The 22,822-nt window shown below is 37.2% G+C and overlaps 1 protein-coding gene across 5 annotated transcripts in view; it reads right to left on the reverse strand.

Moving 5' to 3' along the window:
- Positions 1–22,822, reverse strand: part of LOC121324169 (transcription factor COE1) — a 143,203-nt gene that overhangs the window by 103,950 nt on the left and 16,431 nt on the right. For all 5 annotated transcript variants that reach the window (XR_005951225.1, XM_041265715.1, XM_041265713.1 and 2 more), the window contains exon 6: positions 22,546–22,614. Coding sequence is in view for 4 of the 5 variants with exons in the window: in XM_041265715.1 (XP_041121649.1) it covers positions 22,546–22,614 (69 nt within the window). In the remaining variant the exon portion in view is untranslated. The remainder of the gene's footprint in view (positions 1–22,545; positions 22,615–22,822) is intronic.

Raw genomic sequence — 22,822 nt, forward strand, 5'->3', positions numbered from 1 at the left:
TTCCTCTCATTAAATTTAGTGAGGTGCATGGGTCAGGCCTCGCCAGAAAATATTCTATTTTAAGGTTTGCTTTTTGTTTTTTTTTTGTATGCATCTGTTGTTGCCAGAGAAAATAAAACTAGTTCTTTTGTTACTTCTTTTCTTTGAATTGCAGCTTTTGTTAGTGACACTTTTCAAACACAATGTAGAAGTTGGACTTATTCCATAGGTTATACGCAAGCCTCAAGGAGCACGGTCACCTGTATTTTCAGCTCCTTGTGTGAAGCAAAAAAAACTCTTAATCTCACAGTCTTTAATTAAATTAATTACAGAGATGACCTGTTTTGTAATCACTCTGCACAGCAGAGAAAATATTTTGCCTGTGTAACTTACATTGAAAGTTTCTACACAGGGTCTAATTTGATTTGATTGCATATTGTGAATGTTCAAATAAATCAAAGACGTATGAAAACAAATGCCAGTTTCAATTACATAACTACGTGTTGACTTGTAACTTCATGGGAACAAACACCAACATAAGAGAATCTTGATGTACAACATCAAATGACTGACTCCCTTATTCAAATATCAAGACTGTTAACACTACAGGGGCAGTAGTGGTTAACACTTAACAAGCCCAGTATTAATATTAAAACACATGTTTTCTACCGCAGCGAGTATTTGTGCAAGACGTCAATGTATGATATTCTTTCCAGGAATCCAGGTCAGAAGCAACATGTAACATATGCTTTTCTCTTAAGGCAGATCAGCGGCATAATAAATCAATTCAGCATTTTATTTTTTTGTCCTGCTGTTTTAGGAAAATGAACATCCACACCAATGTAAGTTATTGGAACATAAATCCCATGTATTTTTTTTTAGTAATTTAACAAATTAGCATCTCAGCATCCATGTGTACCTAAATTATAGCACATTAAACATAACTGAAAAATAACCCTCATTTGCAATTCCGAATGCAAAAACCTGTAAATTCAAACTAACTAGCAGGGTGATGGATGAGGAGGGTTTCACTGGAAACCATTAAAGAAGGGCTGAATTACTTTATCTGCTGAAACTATATTTCAACCCGAAAAGTGTTTAATTATTTAACTACCCCATCCCCACAGATAAACTTTTACTGACCAGCTGGACTCCAAACTTCAACACCAGACATATGGCGTGATGAGAGGCCTGGTGGTGAAAGCCCTATTGCAAGGCTGAGTGAGCAATCAATTACACATAACAGCCATACCCCTTACGGCAACAATATCTTCCCACCATTACATGCCACCAGCCTGCCACTTTCCAGTGTTTTTACTGTAAAAGAATCTATAAAATAAACCCTGTGATGTGCATCTTTTTATTGAAAGAGGTGTGAGGTTACAGTGTCCTAAAGCTGTATTTAAGAATATAAAACTGTGTTCAAAAATCTTAGCAAGAACCTTTAAGGTTTTCTAAAATAAATATACTGACCCACTAAAATATGTGTCATCAATTCCAACAATAGGAAAAGTGAGACCCAAAATAATTTCTATTTGGCAGCTGGTAGGTTATAGAAAACACTATAGAGGTTAACAGATAACATTTTAAATGTAATGCAATGATTCACAATCCCTTTGTAATTTGATGATGCCATAACATTATAAATACCTGGAAATCACAAACTTCAAAACTACAGTGTAGCACAATGTCATCGTGTATCCCTTTAATGATGAAGTTGGGTATGTTAAAGACAATTCTGGTTGACTGATACGTTTTGCTAATAGTGTAATCAGATATGTTTATGGAAATGTATATATTTTAAGCTGAGACATTCAAGTAGCCCTCTTTATTGATTATTCAGCTATCAACGGTGCCTTTTTGAACAACGTTAACCCACTGTTGTCGCTTTTTTGTTTGTTTGGTTTTTCCCTTTTCTGTTTCTCAATATACTCTTTTTTTATAGTAGACACCCTCCATTACCCCCTGACATTTACTGTAACTAGTTAAATGGAAATAACAGTGCCCGTAATAAAGGTAAACTCAGAGGTCACATCAAAATGACCTTGCTTGAGCAAATAGGTCAGAGCACTCATCTCCCAGGTAGGTTGCTGAAGTAGGCGTGGAGGCCTTTGACCCTGATAGCCACCATGGTGGCTGACAATAAATTATGGATAGGCACTCTGGACAAAAAGCACAGTAATTACAAAGCAATGAATACGCACCTATATATGTTTAATAGATGGCAATCAAAATTAATATTACAATATTCTGTTTTTTTTTTATAGCTGCCTCTCTTTGCTACACACCAGTGACCACCTAGAATTGAGTTTAATGAGCACTACAGGACTTTATTGTAGCAGACTATAGTCTGACACTTGACACTGGTCTAACTGCAAAAATTACACTAAACAGAGGCACTGGGAAAACTGGGACTTTTTACCAATTATAGCTATTTAAATTCACATCCATTCATCACAGAACAAAAAAGGATCAATAGATGTGAAGCTAAACCTGACCACACTCCAGTTCATTTAAAAAAGCAATGTGAAATCACACATTTTAAAAATCCATCAATTCAATTAAAATTCTCCTTTTTAACTGAAGCTCCCCTATTATAAAAACATAAGCCTTGCTTTTTGCAAGTCCAACTAAATGGTTCACTTTAACACTGTGACATTATATAAACATCTATATGCAATGTTATGCATGTACTAACTCTAAAAGAAAAATAATTTAAAAATAACATTGTTATTTTATTTTAGTTAAAAAAAAATATATTGATACATATGGTATTTTGCATTGGATTCTCCAACATTTGACCCTCTTAAAATAATCTAAGGATATAGCTTAACGGCAATCTTCTGGGACCTCTAGTAGTCTAGGTTATTGTTTTAATCAATGAAATATTCCATTCCAATCTGCGCTACTTTTCAGTTCACATAAAAGAGCACTCTCCTAGATTTTAGTGTGGCAATGTAATTATTCAGTGTGTATCATCAACTACAATAAAAATAGGCTAAGGATTTTTTTTTTTTTTTTTTTTTTTTAGCACCAAGTTGAAAGGACTGTTAGTGGTTCCACAGGACTAAGATTTGAACAGTGCCTCAAGGAATCTGCTGTGTCCCTCTTACAATACTCCTTAAATGCAGGCACAGTCCTCCTTTTTAGTTGACTAGCTAGGACTTCTAATCCCAGTTCCTGGATACGGTCAAACCAAACCATAAACAGACAAACAGTAACATGGTAAGATCACGCTTGATTTCCCCTGAAACCGTAAGGCTTCTTCTCCCGGTAGGCCTCAACACTACTGATATCATTGAATCCAACAAAACAAAACAAAAAAAGAAGTGTAATGATTTGAATTGTGATTTGAGAGGAAACCTTTTATTTTATGTCGAAGCCAAAGGATAGCCTTGCAGTTTTTTTTTTTTTTGTTGTTTTATTTTTGGGCATACTGCCACGTTTTTGGTACGTAACCTCAAAGCTCAAATAATTTCACAGGAGCTGTTAGAAGCTGTTTTATGATTTAGTTGACTTTTTTTAGATGCCGTCCCTAAATGTTACACCATTTCTTCACTTTCAGCAAATGCACCTTCTAGCTGTTTTTCTCTGGATTTCTGACTATTTTAAAAATGAATGCCTGTTAAGAATATAAATGTATTTTTCCATTTGGTTAGATATTTACTGGGAGCACTTATGTTAATTTTTTAACAATAATTCAAGTTTCTTTCATGTGAGAGCTCAAACACTTTATTTATTTATTTATTTATCAAATTCTAAATCACTGGCATTGACCTCAATTACAAAGGCCTTGCAGCGGATGGAGGGTTGGCGTAACCTCAGAGGGTCACGTTATGAATTCTAACTAAATTATTCAGCACAATGTGTAATCAATACTATTTGGTGATTTATTTATTTATTTTAATTTCATTTTATTTATTTATTTATATATAAAAGGATATACACTAAAGGTAGCAAGCAATTATGGAAATTGGGACCAGACGGCACTCAATTCCATTCCTCACTTGAGATCCCGCTAGAACCTGGCAGCTAATCGATTAGTGCTCTCGTGAAAGCAACAACGCGACCCCTGACCTTCCCTAAGCTCCCTGTCTGACAGCTGACAGAGAGAGTGCTTTATTTTACCGAATTATAAAATTGCAGTGTTCCCTTTCGTATAAAGGGTATCCGTTTCACAGGGAACACGCTGTCGTTTCTTACAAAGGTCAGTGCAATGTTTATCGAGACCTGGATAATACTGTAAATGTCAAGTTATGCTGTATCACCATGTTTGGCATCAAGTAGGAAATAAAGCGCACTCACTGACTCTCTGAGTTTCTGTAAAGGTCTTTTTTACAACAAGCACCAAGAAATAGGAGATCAAAAAAGATAGATTTCAGTTTGGGTCACAAACCTTTGGATAAGACCGGAAGCAATTTACTATTAGTTCATGCACTATCTTGTAGTGTTAGAGAATTATTTTCCTGTTCTTGTTTTTATTTTCTTTCTACCCATGTAAAAATTATTTAAAAAGCTGAACTATTTGTCAACGCCAAAAAGTAAAAAATAGCCTGACATATACAGTGGCTTGCAAAAGTATTCAGACCCCTGACCAATTCTCTCATATTACCGAATTACAAATGGTACATTAAAATTTCATTCTGTTTGATATTTTATTTTTAAACACTGAAACTCAGAATCAATTATTGTAAGGTGTCATTGGTTTTATGTTGGGAAATATTTTTATGAAATAAAAAACTGAAATATCTTGCTTGCATAAGTATTCAAGCTCTGTACTGTGGAAGCTCCCAGTTTGCACCGATGAAAGAAATTGCCCTAACGAGGACACAATTACCTTACCATTGGCCTCCACATGTGAACCATTAAAGTTGCTGTCACATTTTCTGGATAAAAACCCCACTGTTGAAGGATCATTGGTAAGGCTGTGAATCTGAAGGAAAATGAAGACCAAAGAGCATTCTACAGAAGTTAGAGATAAAGTAATACAAATGCATAGATTAGGGAAAGGGTACAAAATAATATCCAAGTCTTTAGATTTCCCAGTGAGCACAGTTGGATCAATAATCAGGAAGTGGAAGCTGCATCACAGCAATCAGGCACTGCCAAGAAAAGTCCGTCCCTCAAAACTCAGCTCTAAAACAAGAAGGAGACACAGAAGCCACAGAGAGGCCAACAATCACTTTGAAGGAGCTACAGAGTTCAGTGGCTGGGGGTGGAGTAATGGTGCACCAGTCAACCATATCAAGAGCTCTGCATAACACTGGCCTGTATGGGAGGGTGGCAAGAAAGAAGCCGTTACTCAAAAAGTACCATCTGAAAGCACGTCTGGAGTTTGCCAGAAAGCATGAGAGTGACCCAGCTGCGATGTGGGAAAAGGTTTTGTGGTCAGATGAGACCAAGATAGAGCTTTCTGGCCAAAACTCAAAACGCTATGTGTGGCGCAAACCTAACACTGCCCATGCCTCAAGACACACCATCTCTACAGTGAAATATGGTGGTGGCAGCATCATGCTGTGGGGATGCTTCTCAATAGCAGGGACTGGGCATCTTCTTACAATTGAAGGAAGAATGGATGGAGCAAAATGCAGGAAAATACTGCAAGAGAATCTGCTTCAGTCCGCTAAAAAACTGAAGCTTGGGAGGAAATTCACCTTTCAGCAGAACAATGATCCCAAGCACAAGGCCAGAGCAACACTGGAGTGGCTCAAGAACAAAAAGGTGAATGTCCTACAGTGACCCAGTCAAAGTCCTGATCTCAATCCCATTGAGAATCTGTGGCACAATTTGAAAATTGTGGTCCACAAGCGTCGTCCAACCAACCTGAACAAACTGGAGCAAATCTGCCAAGAAGAATGGACCAAAATCACTCTTACACTGTGTGCAAAGCTGGTACATACTTACCCCAAAAGACTTAAAGCTGTTATTGCAGTGAAAGGTGGCTCTACCAAATATTAATGTGTGGGGGTTGAATACTTATGCAAGTAAGATATTTCAGTTTTTTATTTTTCTTAGAAATATTTCCCAACATAAAACCGATGTCACCTTACAATAAATGATTTTGAGTTTAAGCGTTTTAAAATAAAATATCGAACAGAACGAAATTTCAATGTACCATTTGTAATTCAGTAATATGAGAGAACTGGTCAGGGGTCTGAATACTTTTGCAAGGCACTGTATATCATTTGTTCAAGTTCTACTGTATTACATTCCAGTAACTTCAACTTAAGGTAAAAATAGAAAATTACACAACCAATTGCGCAAATAGTTTCTTGATAAATCGTACCGTAATAGATTTGAATGCCAATTTGGTTCTACGCACAGAAAGCACAAAGTGAGGAGCGTTGTTCCTGTTGCAGTGTTTTTGTCATAAGTGTTCGATGTCCACATGCTGTCGTGCTGTTCAGAAAGAGCACAGGGATCTCTCCTGAGGGGAGCTGGCAGGGAGGCACGTTCACCTGATTTACAAACCTACTGTAATTCAAAACAAATGGAGCTGATGACAATAAAATTCAAGGCCATTAGAAAAGGTCCAGGGCCTGGCCTGCTGAAGCTGGGGAGGCTTTGTGCTAAAGCTCATAATACCAGAGCAACCCATTCCTGGCACCCATGTGCTCCCCTATCAAACGCATTTGTCAGGATGTGTCTGCATAATAATGCTGTTGTAATCGCTGTGCTATTGAAGTAGTCGCATTAGACCCAGATGTGTGTCTTTAAAAAAAAAAATAAAAAAAAAAATGAATAGGCAATAAAAATATACACATAAAAATGTAAATTATTAGAAACAAAAGTTTATTGGGTTTTTACATTTTTTTTTTTTTTAATTAAGCAATGCAATAAAATGAAAAAGAAAAGTAAAATATGATGATTACTTGTTGTAACTAAGCCATTATGAACTCCAATCTTTTGGCATGGTTAGCCTACATCTGCTTGTAATGAGCTTTCAGCCAGTAAGGAGTTTAAGACAGCAGCCAATCTAATCACATGCTCGGCAAGTTAAAAAAAAGCAAAGCACAAACCAAAGTTCATTTGTCTGGTTACATTATTTTTTTAATTTTTCATGGGGGTGGGTGCGGGTGGAATTGACACGTACTAAAATGGTACAGCAGTGTTCAGATGTCACTGCTAACAGACAGAATTCTGTTTTCCACAATATCCTCTGCCTTTCTGTTACATTTTCACCTTATTATGCTGCGTGCATGATGTAATACTTTATCACCACAAGCAGGAATATACCTGAGCCATAGAAGGATAAAAGTTCAAACTGTTTACTAAATAAATCTGAACCTTATGTGCTGTAAACCCGGTGTTCTCCTAAATCTGGGCAAGAGGTTTAGAAAGCTTGTAGTCCTAAAATTGATGCTGTCCTCTGTGGTTTCATTGTATCTAAATCCTGCAACAATAGTTATTGTGGTCTCATCTATCTATCTATCTATCTACCTATCTACCTATCTATATATATATATATATATATATATATATATATATATATATATATATATATATATATATATTTTTTTTTTTTTTTTACACACACATATTTACATATTTAGCTTCGTCTCATATAGGTTAAACAAAACATACATATGGAACTAATTTATACAAACTGTAGAACTGGAAAGATATATATTCCCAGCAATAAAAAGTATAAACATTAATAATATGTATTAGTCCTGATATCTTTCTGCTTTCACAGACAGCCGTCTGCTATTATCACACTGTTCACTGCCCCTGTACCAAGAGTATGAGGTGAGGGACTCAAACTATAGAATAAACTGTTACTTCATTATTATAACCAGTGCTTGAAACGGGGCGATACTCACCAGTACGGAGTACCGCCACTTCTCAATTTCAAGTATTTCAGTCCTGCCACTTCTGACTTTAAAACATTTGAGTAGCCTTTTGGGGCTTATCACTGACTGCCTGCCCATTTTCTTTACCAAACTGTCAGCTGCATTTATGTGACTTTCTAGTTGTTACTTTATTGTTCCAGCAGCAGTTGCAAGATTGATGTCCCAGAGTGCACTACAAAACAGAGCAGAGGAATTTATTTTGAATGGTCCAGGTTAAGTCGTGATTAGATGAGATGAGCTGGATAGGGAGAGAGGGAAAGACAGACAGCTGGACAGGATGTCTGAGAGAGAGCTGGACAGGGAGACAGAGATAGAGGTGGAAAGGGAGACAGAGTCAGAGAGAGAGAGCTAGACAGGGAGCAGCCTGAGAGGACTGAGAGTACCTCCACTTTTTTTTTTTTTTTTTTTTAATTTCAAGCACTGATTATAACTGGCACTTAAAATGACAAAAAGCACAATAGTAGCGGTGAAGACTAAAACTTTGCTGCATGAACTGAAAAATGTCCCCTATTTAAGAAGTTGTATGGAAATTGTTGTGGTCAGCCTAAACTTTAAACTAGGGTGGGCTGAAAATGGTTGTTTTTAGATAAGGCGGGTAATTATTCTTATCCCCCTTTTTTTCTCTAGATGGCAAAAAAATGGCCCTGGTCCAGGATCCACAAGATTCTGGAAAGAACACACTATTCTGACAGCTATCTGGAAATCTGCTAAAGGGCTCAGACTTTTTCATTTGACCAGGCCACACAGAATGCTCGCCCTGAAGAGCCCTGGGGAGGGCAAGCAGAATCTCAGACTTCTGAAGCGTCTACAACAGGAAAGCGATTACACCGAAATGAGGATACCCAGGGGAAAATAACTTATTGGGTAAAGCAGCAGCCTTGCTAACATGTACTGTGTTGGTCAGTAGAAGTGCTTAATACCCACACTCTGGGTGACAATAAGGTTTTCTAAGCTTTTGCTTGAATGTAAAGGTTCCTTTTTTGCATGTATTTTAATTTTGTTTGGAAACGTTAATAGGTTTTTCCAGAAAAGTTGTACAGTTGTTAACTGAACAAGCCCAGGAGTGCAGGAACCATATTGCCTACAGAATGAAATACCAGAGAAAAAACGTAAAGGAAAGGTGGGCTGAATCAGCACAAGAACAACACAATCAGTCTCTGCAGGAGGGGGAAATAACCTTCCTGGTGTGGCGAGTTTGGGAAATGGCTTCAGGGTCTAGTTTGTAGCACAATTCCCAAGTGCACTAGTCACTGTCGACGGCAAAGAACAAAACAAGCAGAAACAAACCAGTCAACACAGCACCAACAAAAAGCATCTTGAACTGAAATTGTGTTTTACTACATCTAAATACCAAACGTCACCACTTTATGCTGCTACATGGCTGTTCCTGTAATGCTTAAATAATGCAATTTTTTTATAAATCCCCTAATTCAAACAACAACGCAATCCGAAACTAGAAGTGAATGCAGTTTAACCACCAAGGCCTGATTTAGAGTTACTTTTCTTCTCGAAAACTAGAGAGCTCCTTTAGGATCAGCAGCAATAACAAATGGTCCTGGTGATAAAGTGCATGACACTTGTTCAGTTTTAGCCAACAGTTATGTTCAGAATAACAGCCTAACTAGTACTTACAAAGCCAAGAGACTTAAAGGATGAAACCAAGTGGTGCTATTTATTTGGGTTCTTGTGGCTCTTGTGACCACAAACTGCAGTTCCATCCAAAAGTGAAATTACAGAGTGGAAGACCAGGATTTATGAATGAGATATCTTTGGCTGCAAAACATTCCCATTATAGCACTCTGCTGCCGCAAAACTGCTGTGTAATTGGAAGAAAACCTTTTTCCCATGTATTGGAGGGTTGACCTTACAGCCAAACAATTTAAAATGAACTAGTCTAAATAAATAGGATGGCATACCTGCCTGCTCCAGACTAGTGGGAAAAGTCATTTTTCTTCCCTCTATATCACCCCCCAAGCGCCAAAGTGTGGAGTGTTTTTTTTTTTTTTAGTTTTCAATCTTTACCCCACAATCTTGTTCTCACCAGAGAAGTGGGAGGAAAAACACTGAAGGAACAAATAAATAAGTGCTTACAAACCCTCAAAGGAGCTGATAGCCAGCTCAATGCTGTAGTGGAGCCTTTAAAATGGTGCTTCACAGATCTGAAGAATCCTGCGCTACCCCAGAAATTAAATTATCATATTAAACCCACATTACAAACATTGTAAACAGGAGCTTCATTTAAAGTGTGACCTATATTATTATACTCATTAAGTAGTAGCCATGGAATATGTTACATAATTAGAACTTTTTATATGGAAATCCATGTCATTTGTGTATTTCTGAAAGACGTTGCAAGAATATAGGGATCATCTCACTGAAATGTCATTAACACCAACATTTGTTTTAATATGACATGTGCTGTCCTAAGCATTCATATTCGAGATGGAACTTGTTAATTCAATGCTCAGTGGGACCTCCTGATCCATAGTATACTGCATGTCATGGTGGTCAGAGGAGCATTATCTCTGAGGCTCGAATAATTAGGGATGACCAGACCTCTATGGAAGACCTGACAGCATCTTGGCTTGTAGTGACTGAATCATTTCTAATAGCAAACCAGACCTTGTGGGGGATACTAATTTATTTAACAAAATCTGTACTTTATGTGGGGCATACCAGATTTCCATATAATAATTTCTAATGCATTGACAGCAGGGGTTACTGCAGAACAGCCCAGCAGCAGCACAGAGCCTCGACTCTCTATAACTGCTTGGCAGTATGTGACAGTTTTTTCAGGGCTGTTTGAAAGAGTCAGTAACATATTCTCTGACCAACCAGGTATGTTCGATCTATGGTGCTGTCTGCTGTAAGTTACCCAAGAATGCAATCTCAAGAGTGTTAGCCTAAAAGCTATTTATTGGTGCTGGTCTGGAAACCACATCCTCACCGGCCTGATTTAAAATAATATATATATATAAAAAATAATAATCTTAAGACTATAACTCAAGAGAGCTAGTCTTTGTGTGTCTGTGTGTGTGTGTGAAATTGGAAGCTTTTTTTTCCAGGCTTGGAATAGCAGTAGTGTTTCAAACAGAAGAAACCACTCAGGTCATCTTTTACTGCTGGAGCCTCAAGACAAAACACTTCTCTGACTGAGCCTTACTGTGCAGGTCCACGGTTAATAGGCAGCTGAGACTGACAAAAATGTTATCTTTAAAAATGCCTATTCAGACATTTTAACACAAAATGGTAATGGTTAGTGTTCTCTTAGACTATAACCATTGTATAGCAAGAACGCTGACATTCTAAGCTGAGCTGCCATTTATTTTTGAGATAAGGACCATTGAACTTGGAATCTGATTGGTTGAGATGTGAAAATCACATTCTACTTTCCGTAGCATCACTTTTTCATCTCCTAATCTTATTGACCACCAATTTGCTTCCAGTGCCTGCGTCAATGTCTGTCAACCACTTCTTACAAGTTCTCAGAAACTTCCACTGGGCTTTGGGGTCTGTTATTTAAAATTGATTTTAAATCTGGAACATTTTAAAAGTATTCTTTGATTTTCATAACAAAACACTAAACACACAATACTGAGTGCACCTGTACATCTTCAAAAACCAAGTCTTAGGGTTGGAGAGGAGCCCAAATGCGACCATCCATTACATTTGACAAGCTCTGCATTTTATTTAGACAGAGCTATTAATAATGAAGTGATGTATGTCATCAGTTCCTTTGACATCTTCCTTCCACAGGCATACACACAGATGCTGTTTAATATACAATTAGCCATACCATGTGGGCAAGCAAAATGATGGTGCATTTAAAAAACCAACATACATGCTGGTAATTAATAGATTATTAGACAATAAAGATCAATTAAAATTGTATTAGTTACTTCAAGGGTTTTCAGATTACAGAACTAAGTTGCACACAGCAGAGCGGTCATTCTCTGTTTTGTTTGGTTTTGTTGTCCCCCCAAGATACTTAGTCTGCACCTTTATTGCTGTAAGAATGGACAATTAGAGAGTTATGCTAATAATGCGTATTACTGGGACTATATAGTGTTTGAATGCATTGTCTGGTGTTAAGGTTTTAAAAATAGGGCCTAGTAACAATAATAAAATAAAAAGATTATCACTTCAGAAGGAATCTATTACATTCACATATATAATAGCTGGAGTACCCACTTTTAAAAATATTTTACTGTATCTAGGGCATATAACTTTAAAAAAAAAAAAAAAGCGGAGAACACATTTTGTTAAAACATATTTTCTAAATAGGCTTTAAAAAAACATTACAGTGAAAAGTAATTCCTTGACATCTCGAACAATTAAACAACCCTCTTCAAGGTATTCCTTGGAGCCATTTTTCCCCTCCATTTCTCACTGCTGCTCCTGAATCAGTGCCTAGTCGCTCAAGCCTCTACACACAGCCTAAGCTCCCCCCCACCCCCTTCTCTCAGCTCTCACCACATGTGCAAGAATGTCTCTGCTTTCACTGGCGACAATCTGGAGCCAGAGCTTTTCCGTTTCACAGGAAACTCTGCTATGTGTCGCTAACAACAACACAAACACTGCCTGCAAAACCCCCACCCTCCAACTAACCAACACTCTAAGTACTCACTTCACTGTCCACACACTGAACTGAGCTGGGCTAGACTTGTAGGAAACACTGATGCTTAATTCACTGCTACCTACAATGACACCACTGGGAAATAAACATTTCTGCACCACAAGCTACTCAGCTCCCTAACAGCCCCCTTCAATGGATTCTGAGTTTAGTACTTTGCAGCCACAGTAAATATTGTCGTTTTTGTTTCAAATTACTGTGTGTGAGGCCTGTCTCTGCTTGCTTGCTCTTAATTCTCCTCTTACTTCATGGGTGCCAGCTCCTTAGTTCTATACCCAGCAGCCACATCATTTAGGCCTGCTTTAGAGACTTTGTCTTGTCAACAAGTTGCATTTTGTGTTGAATTATGTTAGGATTTGGGAAAGAAAGAAAAGCATAATTACTTTCCCAATGAAAGAAATGGTGAGGAAAAAAGAGGAGTTCGGGCCTATAAAATTTAATTTATAGCTATATAAACAGGAACAAAGCTGGTAGGGGGAGCTGACAAACAGCCAACGTTTTTAAACAGATTCAACGTCCAAACATTGAGATTGTCAATCAGTGTTAAGGAAATCCCTTGGGTCACCTCCTTCTTGGTCTAGCTAGAGGTAAAAACAACACTGAGACTTAGCCCTCCTTTAAGAGCCACTCTGCAGCATCTTACAGCCACTTGAGGGGGCAGAATAAAAGAGGTAAAGGGAAAAGGAGGAGGAGGGGGAGTGGGGGGAGGCCTGTTCTTAATGAATCACACATCTCTGCTGCCCTGATGTCATCAATTCCTATATTAAAACCAAGCCTGAATCTCTTATACAAGCACAGCTGCGTGCTTGGTTGACAAAGCTTGGAGCTTTGTCTAATCCTTGATAAGTTATAGAAATATGTCAGTCAGTTCCACTTTGTGTAAATATACTTTTCCATTAGCAATATTTGTATCCCAACAGTGACAGTCTGTTAAAACCTACAATTGTGGCCTCTGTCACAAACTGTCCATTCTCTGCTATCACTATAATTTCCCTAAGGCAGGTAGACCACAGTCTAAGGCTGTCAATCAGCTACAGCATTACAGCTCTAGTCTAAGCATGAAATATAAACCATTTAACCATATGCTGAGACACTGGTCCTATATACACATTAAACTCATCAGTCGCATTAACACTTTATTGAGGTATACAACAAATAACAAATCACATTACTAACATTCCTTGTTGCTAAGTTTGTATGAGTAAAAGACTATTTTATAAAAAGCAATGTTCTGTACCTTAAAAAAAAAAATTAACCAATCTGGTTTGTATTCTGATCCTCAATAAAGTTTAAAATACAGCATTCTACTCTGTAATGCATCTTTTTATTATTATTATTATTATTATTATTATTATTATTATTATTATTATTATTGTTATTATTATTATTATTATTTAAAACAGCTTTAAAAGGTCAGTGGCAAATTTATTTTTAATGACAATTTTAATGAAACACATATTCTAATTCAGTGTTTCCTAACTGTAATAAATGATCCTAACTGTACTGACCTGGGTCACACTTTATGGGAGAGCTGTGTACCTACAAGACAGTAATGCTAGATTAAGCAACAGTGCTTCTATACATTTATTTAGGCCAATGTAATCAGAAAACCACAACTGGAAATCACAACTAGAACCAAACTACTTGCTTAAAAAAACAATATTCCATCAGCAGAGCCCTTAAAATGTTAACGCTAAGTGGGCATGCATTCTATAAACTGCAATTTTAAATTGTATAGGAGTGAATGTAATTTTTATATATATATATATATATATACTATTGTACCATTATGTAAGTTCAACAAATATCACTTCCGCTAAGATTCAGTTTTAGTTATGGCACTCTATCCTTCTAGTCGATTTTAAGAGTACAGAAACTTTAAACACAGTACCAGTAAGTAATTGATTCCAGTTATTGGGGTAATGGGAGTGACATCATACAGAAATGCATCCCATAAAAACAAAGGTGATTGGCTGTCGACATGGAGAGCTGGTAATAAATACCTACACCACAGTACTAAGAGGGCTTGCACTTTACTCTTACCACCAAAGATGGAACATCTGTTGAAAACCTGAAATCAATGGTGAATATAATCTGATAATAGGGGCTCATTTGTCTGAAGCAATAAAACAGGCCCCATATGTTTGAACAATTGCTCAAGAATCTTTGCCCAACTAAGCACACACATTATTATTATTATTATTTATTATTATTATTATTATTATTATTATTATTATTATTATTATTATTATTAATAGTAGTAGTAGTAGTTGTAGTAGTAGTGTTAATATTATGACATGTAGTGGTAGTAGTAGCAGTAGTACAGGTCTCATACTTCTTGATTTTTACATGAACCATATTTCTAATAATTGCACTTAAAGCTGTGGCAGAAGGGAATTTAATTAATTATTTTCAATTGTATATGTATGGAATACTTAATGTAATACATAAGGCCAATTGCCAGCAGTGTTTAGTTTAGAACTAAGTTTGAAGAAATTATCATTTATTCTTGAAATCATACTTTTGCAACCCTACTCTGTCTCTGACCCCTGGTAAAGGTGATCCTGTGAAAGACAGAGCTAAGTTACAAATGATTTGAGAAGGCGCTTGTGCACATCTGTGCACTACATGCCCTGTAGCAAGACACAGCGCTTCAGTCAACAGAGGGGGCCTAGCATCTTTTGTGTATGCATTAATCACCAGAAGGAGGAAAAGAGGGTGCAGTCTGGCTCTTTAAGAAAATAAAGAGAGGTCGGGTTCTAATAGAAAGATGCTGGAGTCAGAATTAAAAACTACCTGACTTTATAATCGGTGGGAAAAAAAGACAGACCTTCAGTAATGAAAAGCCACTATGAAAATGAAATTAACAGGAAGAGACCAGGCCGCCAGTAAACTAAATTAGCATCAAATGCAAATCACTGGGTGCTTAATGGTAGAACAGGTGCAGAGAGGCACCCTAAACGAGATAAATGAATAAAACATTCTCCTGCACAAATGTGGAGACTGACACAAAGTCAATGACATGAATAATTCACAAACCCAGGGTCACACTTCCCTGACCTTTCCAAACAGGAAGTGAAATAAAGTAAAGAGCTCACACATGGATGGCTCAATCCTCTATATTTTGTATTTTATCAGTTATCGTATAGCACATCAAGTTCTGTCTGTGTTGGTATACCCTAGTGGATGGATTTCTCGAGGGGTTCTGCAGATCCTAAATGAGGAATACATTGAATCTCTCCGTTTTTAACTTTGTTGGTCCCAGTACATGCCAAGCTGTTCCACAGGAAAACTACAAATAAAAACATTTGGTGACATGTCTGTGTTCCAGACAAGAACACATGAACACATGAACACATGAACACATGTTTCCCTCCTCAAACATGAACCATTGTACTAAAGCTGGAAATCTAGCAACTCCATTCCTAACTGAAATAACCAGCCACTGTAGAACTCAATCTTATTGTTTTTTGTTTGATTTACAGCGCTAGTATTTCAAAGCTCAATGAAATAGCAACATGTCCAGCGTCCAATGGATTTGAATAACTGAATATGTAACACAGTAAGCTCTGTTTACATTACTGTCAGAAAGGCCTATTTTGCTTGACTCTACACCCATTATAATTGATCTTGTTATTAAAATAAATCGCCTAATTAAAAAATCCATTATGAAAGTTCAGAGTTCCAAAACAGTATTATTATTATTATTATTATTATTATTATTATTATTATTATTATTATTATTATTATTATTATTATTATAATAATAATAATAATAATAATAATAATAATAATAATAATAAGGCATACGTAAAATAATTTGCTTTAAATTGCATTTGCTTAAAAAAACAAAAGCAGCAAATAAATAAAAATTTTCCTGAAGTTACAAACCACAAAGAGGAAACAGTGTCCAAATCTCCTCCTGTCTATTTAGAGAAAATGGGGTTTTGGAACCCAAAGGTGTTTTCTGAACAATGACACAAAGACAATAGCTTACTGCAAAGATTACTGGAATGCCACATCATCACAAAAGCATAACTGATACATAATGACCATGCCAGTCAGATCTAATTATTGCAGTGTATTTATGGAAGCTAATTACAATGTGGTGCAATTGGACTAACATACAAAACAATTTAAGTGGTTTATGAGACATGAAGCACTCAAGATAAAACCAGAACAAATACCCTATTGCTCGTGGATTGTGGCTTGACGTTGTGGTTTATTTTATTTTATTATTATTTTGTTTTTTAATAAAACGTAACTCCATGTTGTACATCCACTTCAATAACGCGGGAGACCAAGCACTATTAATCTGTTTAGAGCTGACTAGGGATACAGGGTTTGTGTGTAAGCTCTTATTCCCCCAGTGGAATCTGTATGGAAGTCCAGCTGGTTTAAGTTTGCACCCTGGCCGTTGTCCCTTTTCTCAGAGTGCTAAAGAAAATAATCTCACCAATCCATGACTAGATGCTTTTTTTTTTTTTTTTTTTTTTTTTTTTGCTTTTTTTAGTTTTTTACCAGTGAGAACTTGATCGCCTGGTAATTAAAGTAATTCCTTGAGCAGGGTAATCTTGTTTACATTAAAGCAAACAAGGGAATGGATTTGTGGGAAAATGTCCCGGTTGTAAAGAACTTACCTCTCCAAACAGTTTTGCATACACCAAGCCCTAATGCAGAGCAGCAAATTTGGTGGTGGCTTAAGAAGGAAATCTATATCTTTTTTTTTTCCATTCTAGGACCTACAGTACCGATACAGTTATTGGGAAGCCAGATCTATGATGTATGTCTTTGTTAGGCTGGCAGGATTACCTATATATCTTTCTTTATATACACGTTTCAGCATTCTTACATTTGCACACTACACTTGCTGTTATAAAAAGCAGTAGTTTAATAGTTCAATAGTTCATTGTGTGTTGTATTTCATTGTCGGTGCCTAATAAAACAGTAGAGGTTTAAAAAAAAAATCACTATCACATATTATGTTTCTTCCATCAAAGACATACTCAAGACCTTGGTGATATAGCTGTTACCCCAGAGATTGAAGAGCGCAGTTTTGAAACTGAACAATTAGCACCACTGGTACTAATTGACACCTAACTGTAGGCAGCTGAGAGCTGGAGGCAAAGGAGAGAGGAGCTGATTTTGAGCCAGAGGCTTGTTAGGAGGAGTACATCCATTGTGACATTCGTATACGGAAACAAAGTCTACCCAAATGAAGCAAATGCTAAACCATAAACCTGAAACCTGTACTATGCATAGATTTTATATATGTGTCACAAACAGACTAAATTGACCCTCGATGTTAAAATAATAACGAGAAAGATAAAAAGCATGAAATACACTTTAAAGACAACAAACACGCAAACAACAGCCTCCAGTTGAAATGAAATATCACACAGCTTGTTGACTGCAGTGTTAACTGGGTATTTAACAGGAAGAGGGGATCAGCTCATTCAACTCCTGCCTGGGCCTCTCAATTGACCTGATTAGTTCAACACCCAGCTCTTATGAATGACACCTTATCTTGAGAAAGAAGGAAAAACTTCCTTCCTTAAGGAGACCGCAGCGGTGTGAGCCCACCCCAGAGGCAGAGAGGAGCAGCCAATTGGTAAGCCAGGTCTGGGAGACCCAAGCAAGTGATACATGATTGGGTTTCGTGTCCTGGGGACATGGAATGAGTGGTGTGTGATCTGATCGGCCTTGGTGGCCGGGAGGCGATGGAGGGGGGGGGGGGGCAGCACACAGCCAAATGCGTGCACCTCTTTTGGAGTCAACCAGCCAGATGATGGGATTGCTGACAGTGAGCTGCATATCATTAACCCTTTATTAACTTAATGGTATAGGTTGAATCATCCCGTTTATGTTTTTCTTTGGTTTGAAATGAAATACATGTATTCTCTCGAGGTTGATGTTATCTGCAAGAAATGCAATTCTAAGCAGCTGTTTCTTGTAGGAGTCCAAGGAGCATATGAAATATAACAGAACCAGAGTGTTATGTCCTTCTCCGCCTCTTCCTGTAATGTAATTTCTAACATACAGTACACATTAAGTTCCCCTGCTTTTAGCATTTGCAGATCACACAGCAGTCAAAATAAAGCTATTAGACACTCTTAGTATCAGAATAAATGTAACCAATCTTATGATTTTCAACATTATGGAGCCAAAAAACTGTTAATTCATTAACACCATATGCCAACCTAAAATTTAAAAAAATAAAAATAAATTTACATACTAAGCAAGAAACAAATCTATATGTTTTAGGTGTATTGGGATTGCATTTTTATTAAACTGAGCCTGAGAAGTTGTCAAAGATAGCCACAAAACACTCAGATAGCAGGCCTGACCTAATTAGCATTGCTTTTATTAAGTTTCATCATTTTGTTTTTAGATTGAACCCCAGATGTTCAGAGAGCTATGGGAAAAAAAGGCTTGCCAACAACTATCAGTGCCAAGCTGTAGCACAGAGGACCCTGATACCTTTGGGAAGTCCCACGGTACCCCAGAGCAACAGAGAGAGAATCACATGGATATTGATGTATCATGCTAATGGAGAAAACATATAAACCTTGCATTAAAAGAAATCTCCTTTGTATGAAAAACAGCTTATACAAAAGTGCTCACCGCCAAACCAAGGGAAGTTTTTTAAATCTGATTTACTGCCAAAAACTTATCACAGTTTGGGTGGGTGGATTTAGCTTCGCTGAAGCTCATTCCAGACGTCAGCCTACGATTTTCCCAAAGATCACTTAGTCCCTTACATCTAAACAAACTCAGAAACTTTACCGGGAAGAAGAGCGCTCGGAAAATCAGTGTAATCTGACCCACAAACAAACAGCTTTATTCCTGTATTGCTCTGTGGTTGCTCAGAAGGGGGAGAGGGTACAAAACCTCAATAAATGACAGCCTTTTGACACAAAATGCATGTATATTGTATATACACTGTATGTTTGTTAAAACCCAAGAGCAACAGAAAGGAAGGAAGCATACAAAGTAAAAAAGGGAAGCCTTCAGCCAAAATGACATTTAGATGTAATCTGTTGTGGTCTGTACTCTAAAGCATATCATAGCCCTTGTTGCAAACCCATTCCAATGTCGCGCATGAGCCCTTCATCATGCAGGGTTGTACTGATGGAACTGGAAGGAAGGGGCAAGAAAGAAACATAAATAGCTAAATATTTTGTTAATAAAAACAACCCAAAACTGAAATAACAAGAGGAAAAAAAGGGAAAGCTGAGAGGCATCTACTCAATGTCACTAGCCTTTTGTGTCCATGTCAATGAGTTGGGATTAAGGCATTTGAAATAATCTTATTGAGAGAGCGTCAAAGAGAGTGAGATGCTGCTCGGTGGCATATGGCAGAGCAGCAGAAGCTATCCTTTTAACATTCCTGCTTTTATTCCCAAAGAGCATTGCTTCACTTAGCTGCACAGCATACTTATCCTGGACATATCTGTGTGGAGTCAACAGTTTCATTTGTTTTGTGTCCTTGCAAAAATGAACCAATATCAGCTTTTTTAACCAATATTTATTTATTTTATATACAAAGAAACAACTTTTCTTTTCCCTCTACCTACAGTGTATGCACTTGAAGTACGCTCAGTATTTGCTGTGTTCTTTGGTACTCAGTACAGATTTAGATATCAGAGACAGTTTAAATAAACTAGTTTGCCATTAATTGCTAGAGGATAGTTTGTAAGGATGTCTGGATTCCATGATATGAGTTAAAAGGCTGCAAACGTGTAGTGAACCTGAATATAATTTGTATGTGCTGTTTTACAGAAGTAAAAGCTCTAATTATAATTGTAAGCGGTTCAAGGCATCTCGAGCAAAAGTCACAATGCTTCAAGACAACAACAAATATTGGATTTGTTCTTTTAACTATATAATAAGAGAACATTAGTTACCTTTATCTTTCTATAATGCCTATGTTTTGCTAGTGTTACCTATCCTGTTGCTTAATCTAATTAGGAAATCACTCTCATTAGTCATCTAGAAGAATTAGTGCTATCCATGCTAATTACTCCTGTAAAATCTAATAATGTCTTTGAAACAAGAACAGCCTAATGAGGTTTTATTTATTGAACTAAATTATGTCAAGAGAAGAAAAGGGTTGGAATTTTTTATTTTTTAATCTTTGCTGCGATTATATCATTTATAATTGAGTCAGTTTCTGTGGGCAAGTTGTTTGTTTGTCGCAAATTAATATCTGCAGGAAATTAACTATTTCTTCCAGAATGGAAAGTGATCCTTTATATTGTAAACCAACAAAATGAGGCAGATTGTTTGACCCTTTTTCTTTTTTATCGTGGCTATCTGTAAAAATATAATTTGTAACCAAGAAAATAAAGAACAAAAACTAGCCAGGCATCCTTCAGTAATCCAGTATTTATTTTACATGAACTTCTGTTATATGGCTACAGCTGTTTTGTGTCACTGAATTAGAAGCTGCTCTAACACATGGATACACAAAGCCAGGTAGCGCAACCCAATTTCAGGACACAGCCCAAGGTCCACAGTCCACAGGACAGCTGATCCACAGGGCTGTGCATTTATTAGACATTCAAGCAGAAGCACAGGTGAGAAGTTAAAATAAATAAATAAATACATAAATCACTTAGTTTAGAAAATGCTTAGAATTGCTGGAAAAACCCAGAAGAACAGGGTGGTTATTGAGAGAGAGAGAGAGAGAGAGAGAGAGAGAGAGAGAGAGAGAGAGAGAGAGAGAGAGAGAGAGAGAGAGAGAGAGAAACAATATATATCGAGAGACATGTTTTCAAAGTCAGTGACCTAAGAATGAATCTATGAATGTCCTTGTTACGAATATGATCTATGAATGTCCTTACTGTGTACTGTTCAGTATGCCAGATTTTAATTTCAACAATTATCTTTAATATCTTAAAACAAAAACAACAACAAAAAACAAACCAAATGGTCAAAGCAACCCGATAAATCTTCACTGTTGTGTCTAAAATAATGGCAACAAAAAAAACCAAAACAACAACAACAACAACAACAATTAATTCTTTAACTGCCTATAGTATATGCTAACAAGTAGACCTGAACAAAAAGTGAAGGTGGCCCCCAGGGCTATCGCATGCTGTTGTTTAACAAACCATTAGCCATGTGGGTTTTATTAACGAGAGATGCTCAAACAGCTTCTTCTCCTTGTTATAATGCTTGGGGTACTGCCGCATGTATACAAACTGCTAATTTAGCAGTGGAACAAACTCCCTGCTTCCACTGTTGAAATGAGACTGTACAATACGCTCAAAAAGTGCATACAAGCAGCACCACCATAAGTAACTACAGAAAAACACAGATAGAGAGAGAAAGAAAGGAGTAAAAAGCTGCCTTCTTTACAGTTCGATAAGACACCTGTTTAACTGTCAGTCATGTTATTATCGTATCAAATTATACCACGAGGAAGTCATTAAAGCAGTGACACTCATAACTACTAGCATATCCAAAAATAAAAATAAAAATGTGGCTAGTGAAAGTGTGGTGACTTTATAGTCCACTTTGAGCAAATACTGTGTTCGCCAGTGCTGAACCCAGCATGACGTGAAAGCAGTCAAAGCTTGACTTTTAAACAATATCCATTGTGCAGCATTTCCAGTACATTAAACATTCCTGCCACATTTTACAATAAATGCCAGATGATATGAGGGGGTGTTCATATGAATAAGTGTGCAAATTACCATTTACTGGAATTCATTGGACTTGCTTAGGAAGGAATATCTCAAATGTAATTACATGTTACTGAACTGATATTCTGTCACTTGTTTCCTGAGAAGCATCTCAAGGCTCTTGAACTGTAGCCCAGTCTCAAGGCCTATCTAAACTGTTGAACAAAGCCACTACTTGGCTTCCTGGAACTCCCCGGGTTTCACTGTCAACCTCCATAGAACAGCATATCAACCAACTGGTAGTGAACGTTAATTCTTACAGGCCTTGTAAATCATTATAAGCCGCCACCCAGGCACATCCAACAACAAAAATAAAACTCCACCCATGAGCTGCAGCAGCCCAGGAGCAGGTGCTGCATCCGAAAGCATTAGCAGTAACGAAGGCCCTTACCTGTCAATTATCACAGGGTCCGATGGCGTCTCGTTCCGGTTGCCGCAGCTCTTCTTGTCGCAGCAGCGGCTGGGAAGAGGGAAGGAGGGAAAGGGGGCAGATTAGTACAGCAGCGCATATGGCACAAATTATCCCAGTCAGAAGGAACAGGTACCAATTAAAGGGATGGCTGTAAATGGGGCTGAGGATAAGCAGCTACACTCAACCCCTTATTATTGTCACGTGTGGGTTAATTACCAGATTACAAAAGTGTTTCTTCCTAGGAACAGCTTGTTCC

The sequence above is a fragment of the Polyodon spathula genome, chromosome 12 (genome assembly GCF_017654505.1).
Source record: "Polyodon spathula isolate WHYD16114869_AA chromosome 12, ASM1765450v1, whole genome shotgun sequence".
Lineage (NCBI taxonomy): Eukaryota > Metazoa > Chordata > Actinopteri > Acipenseriformes > Polyodontidae > Polyodon > Polyodon spathula.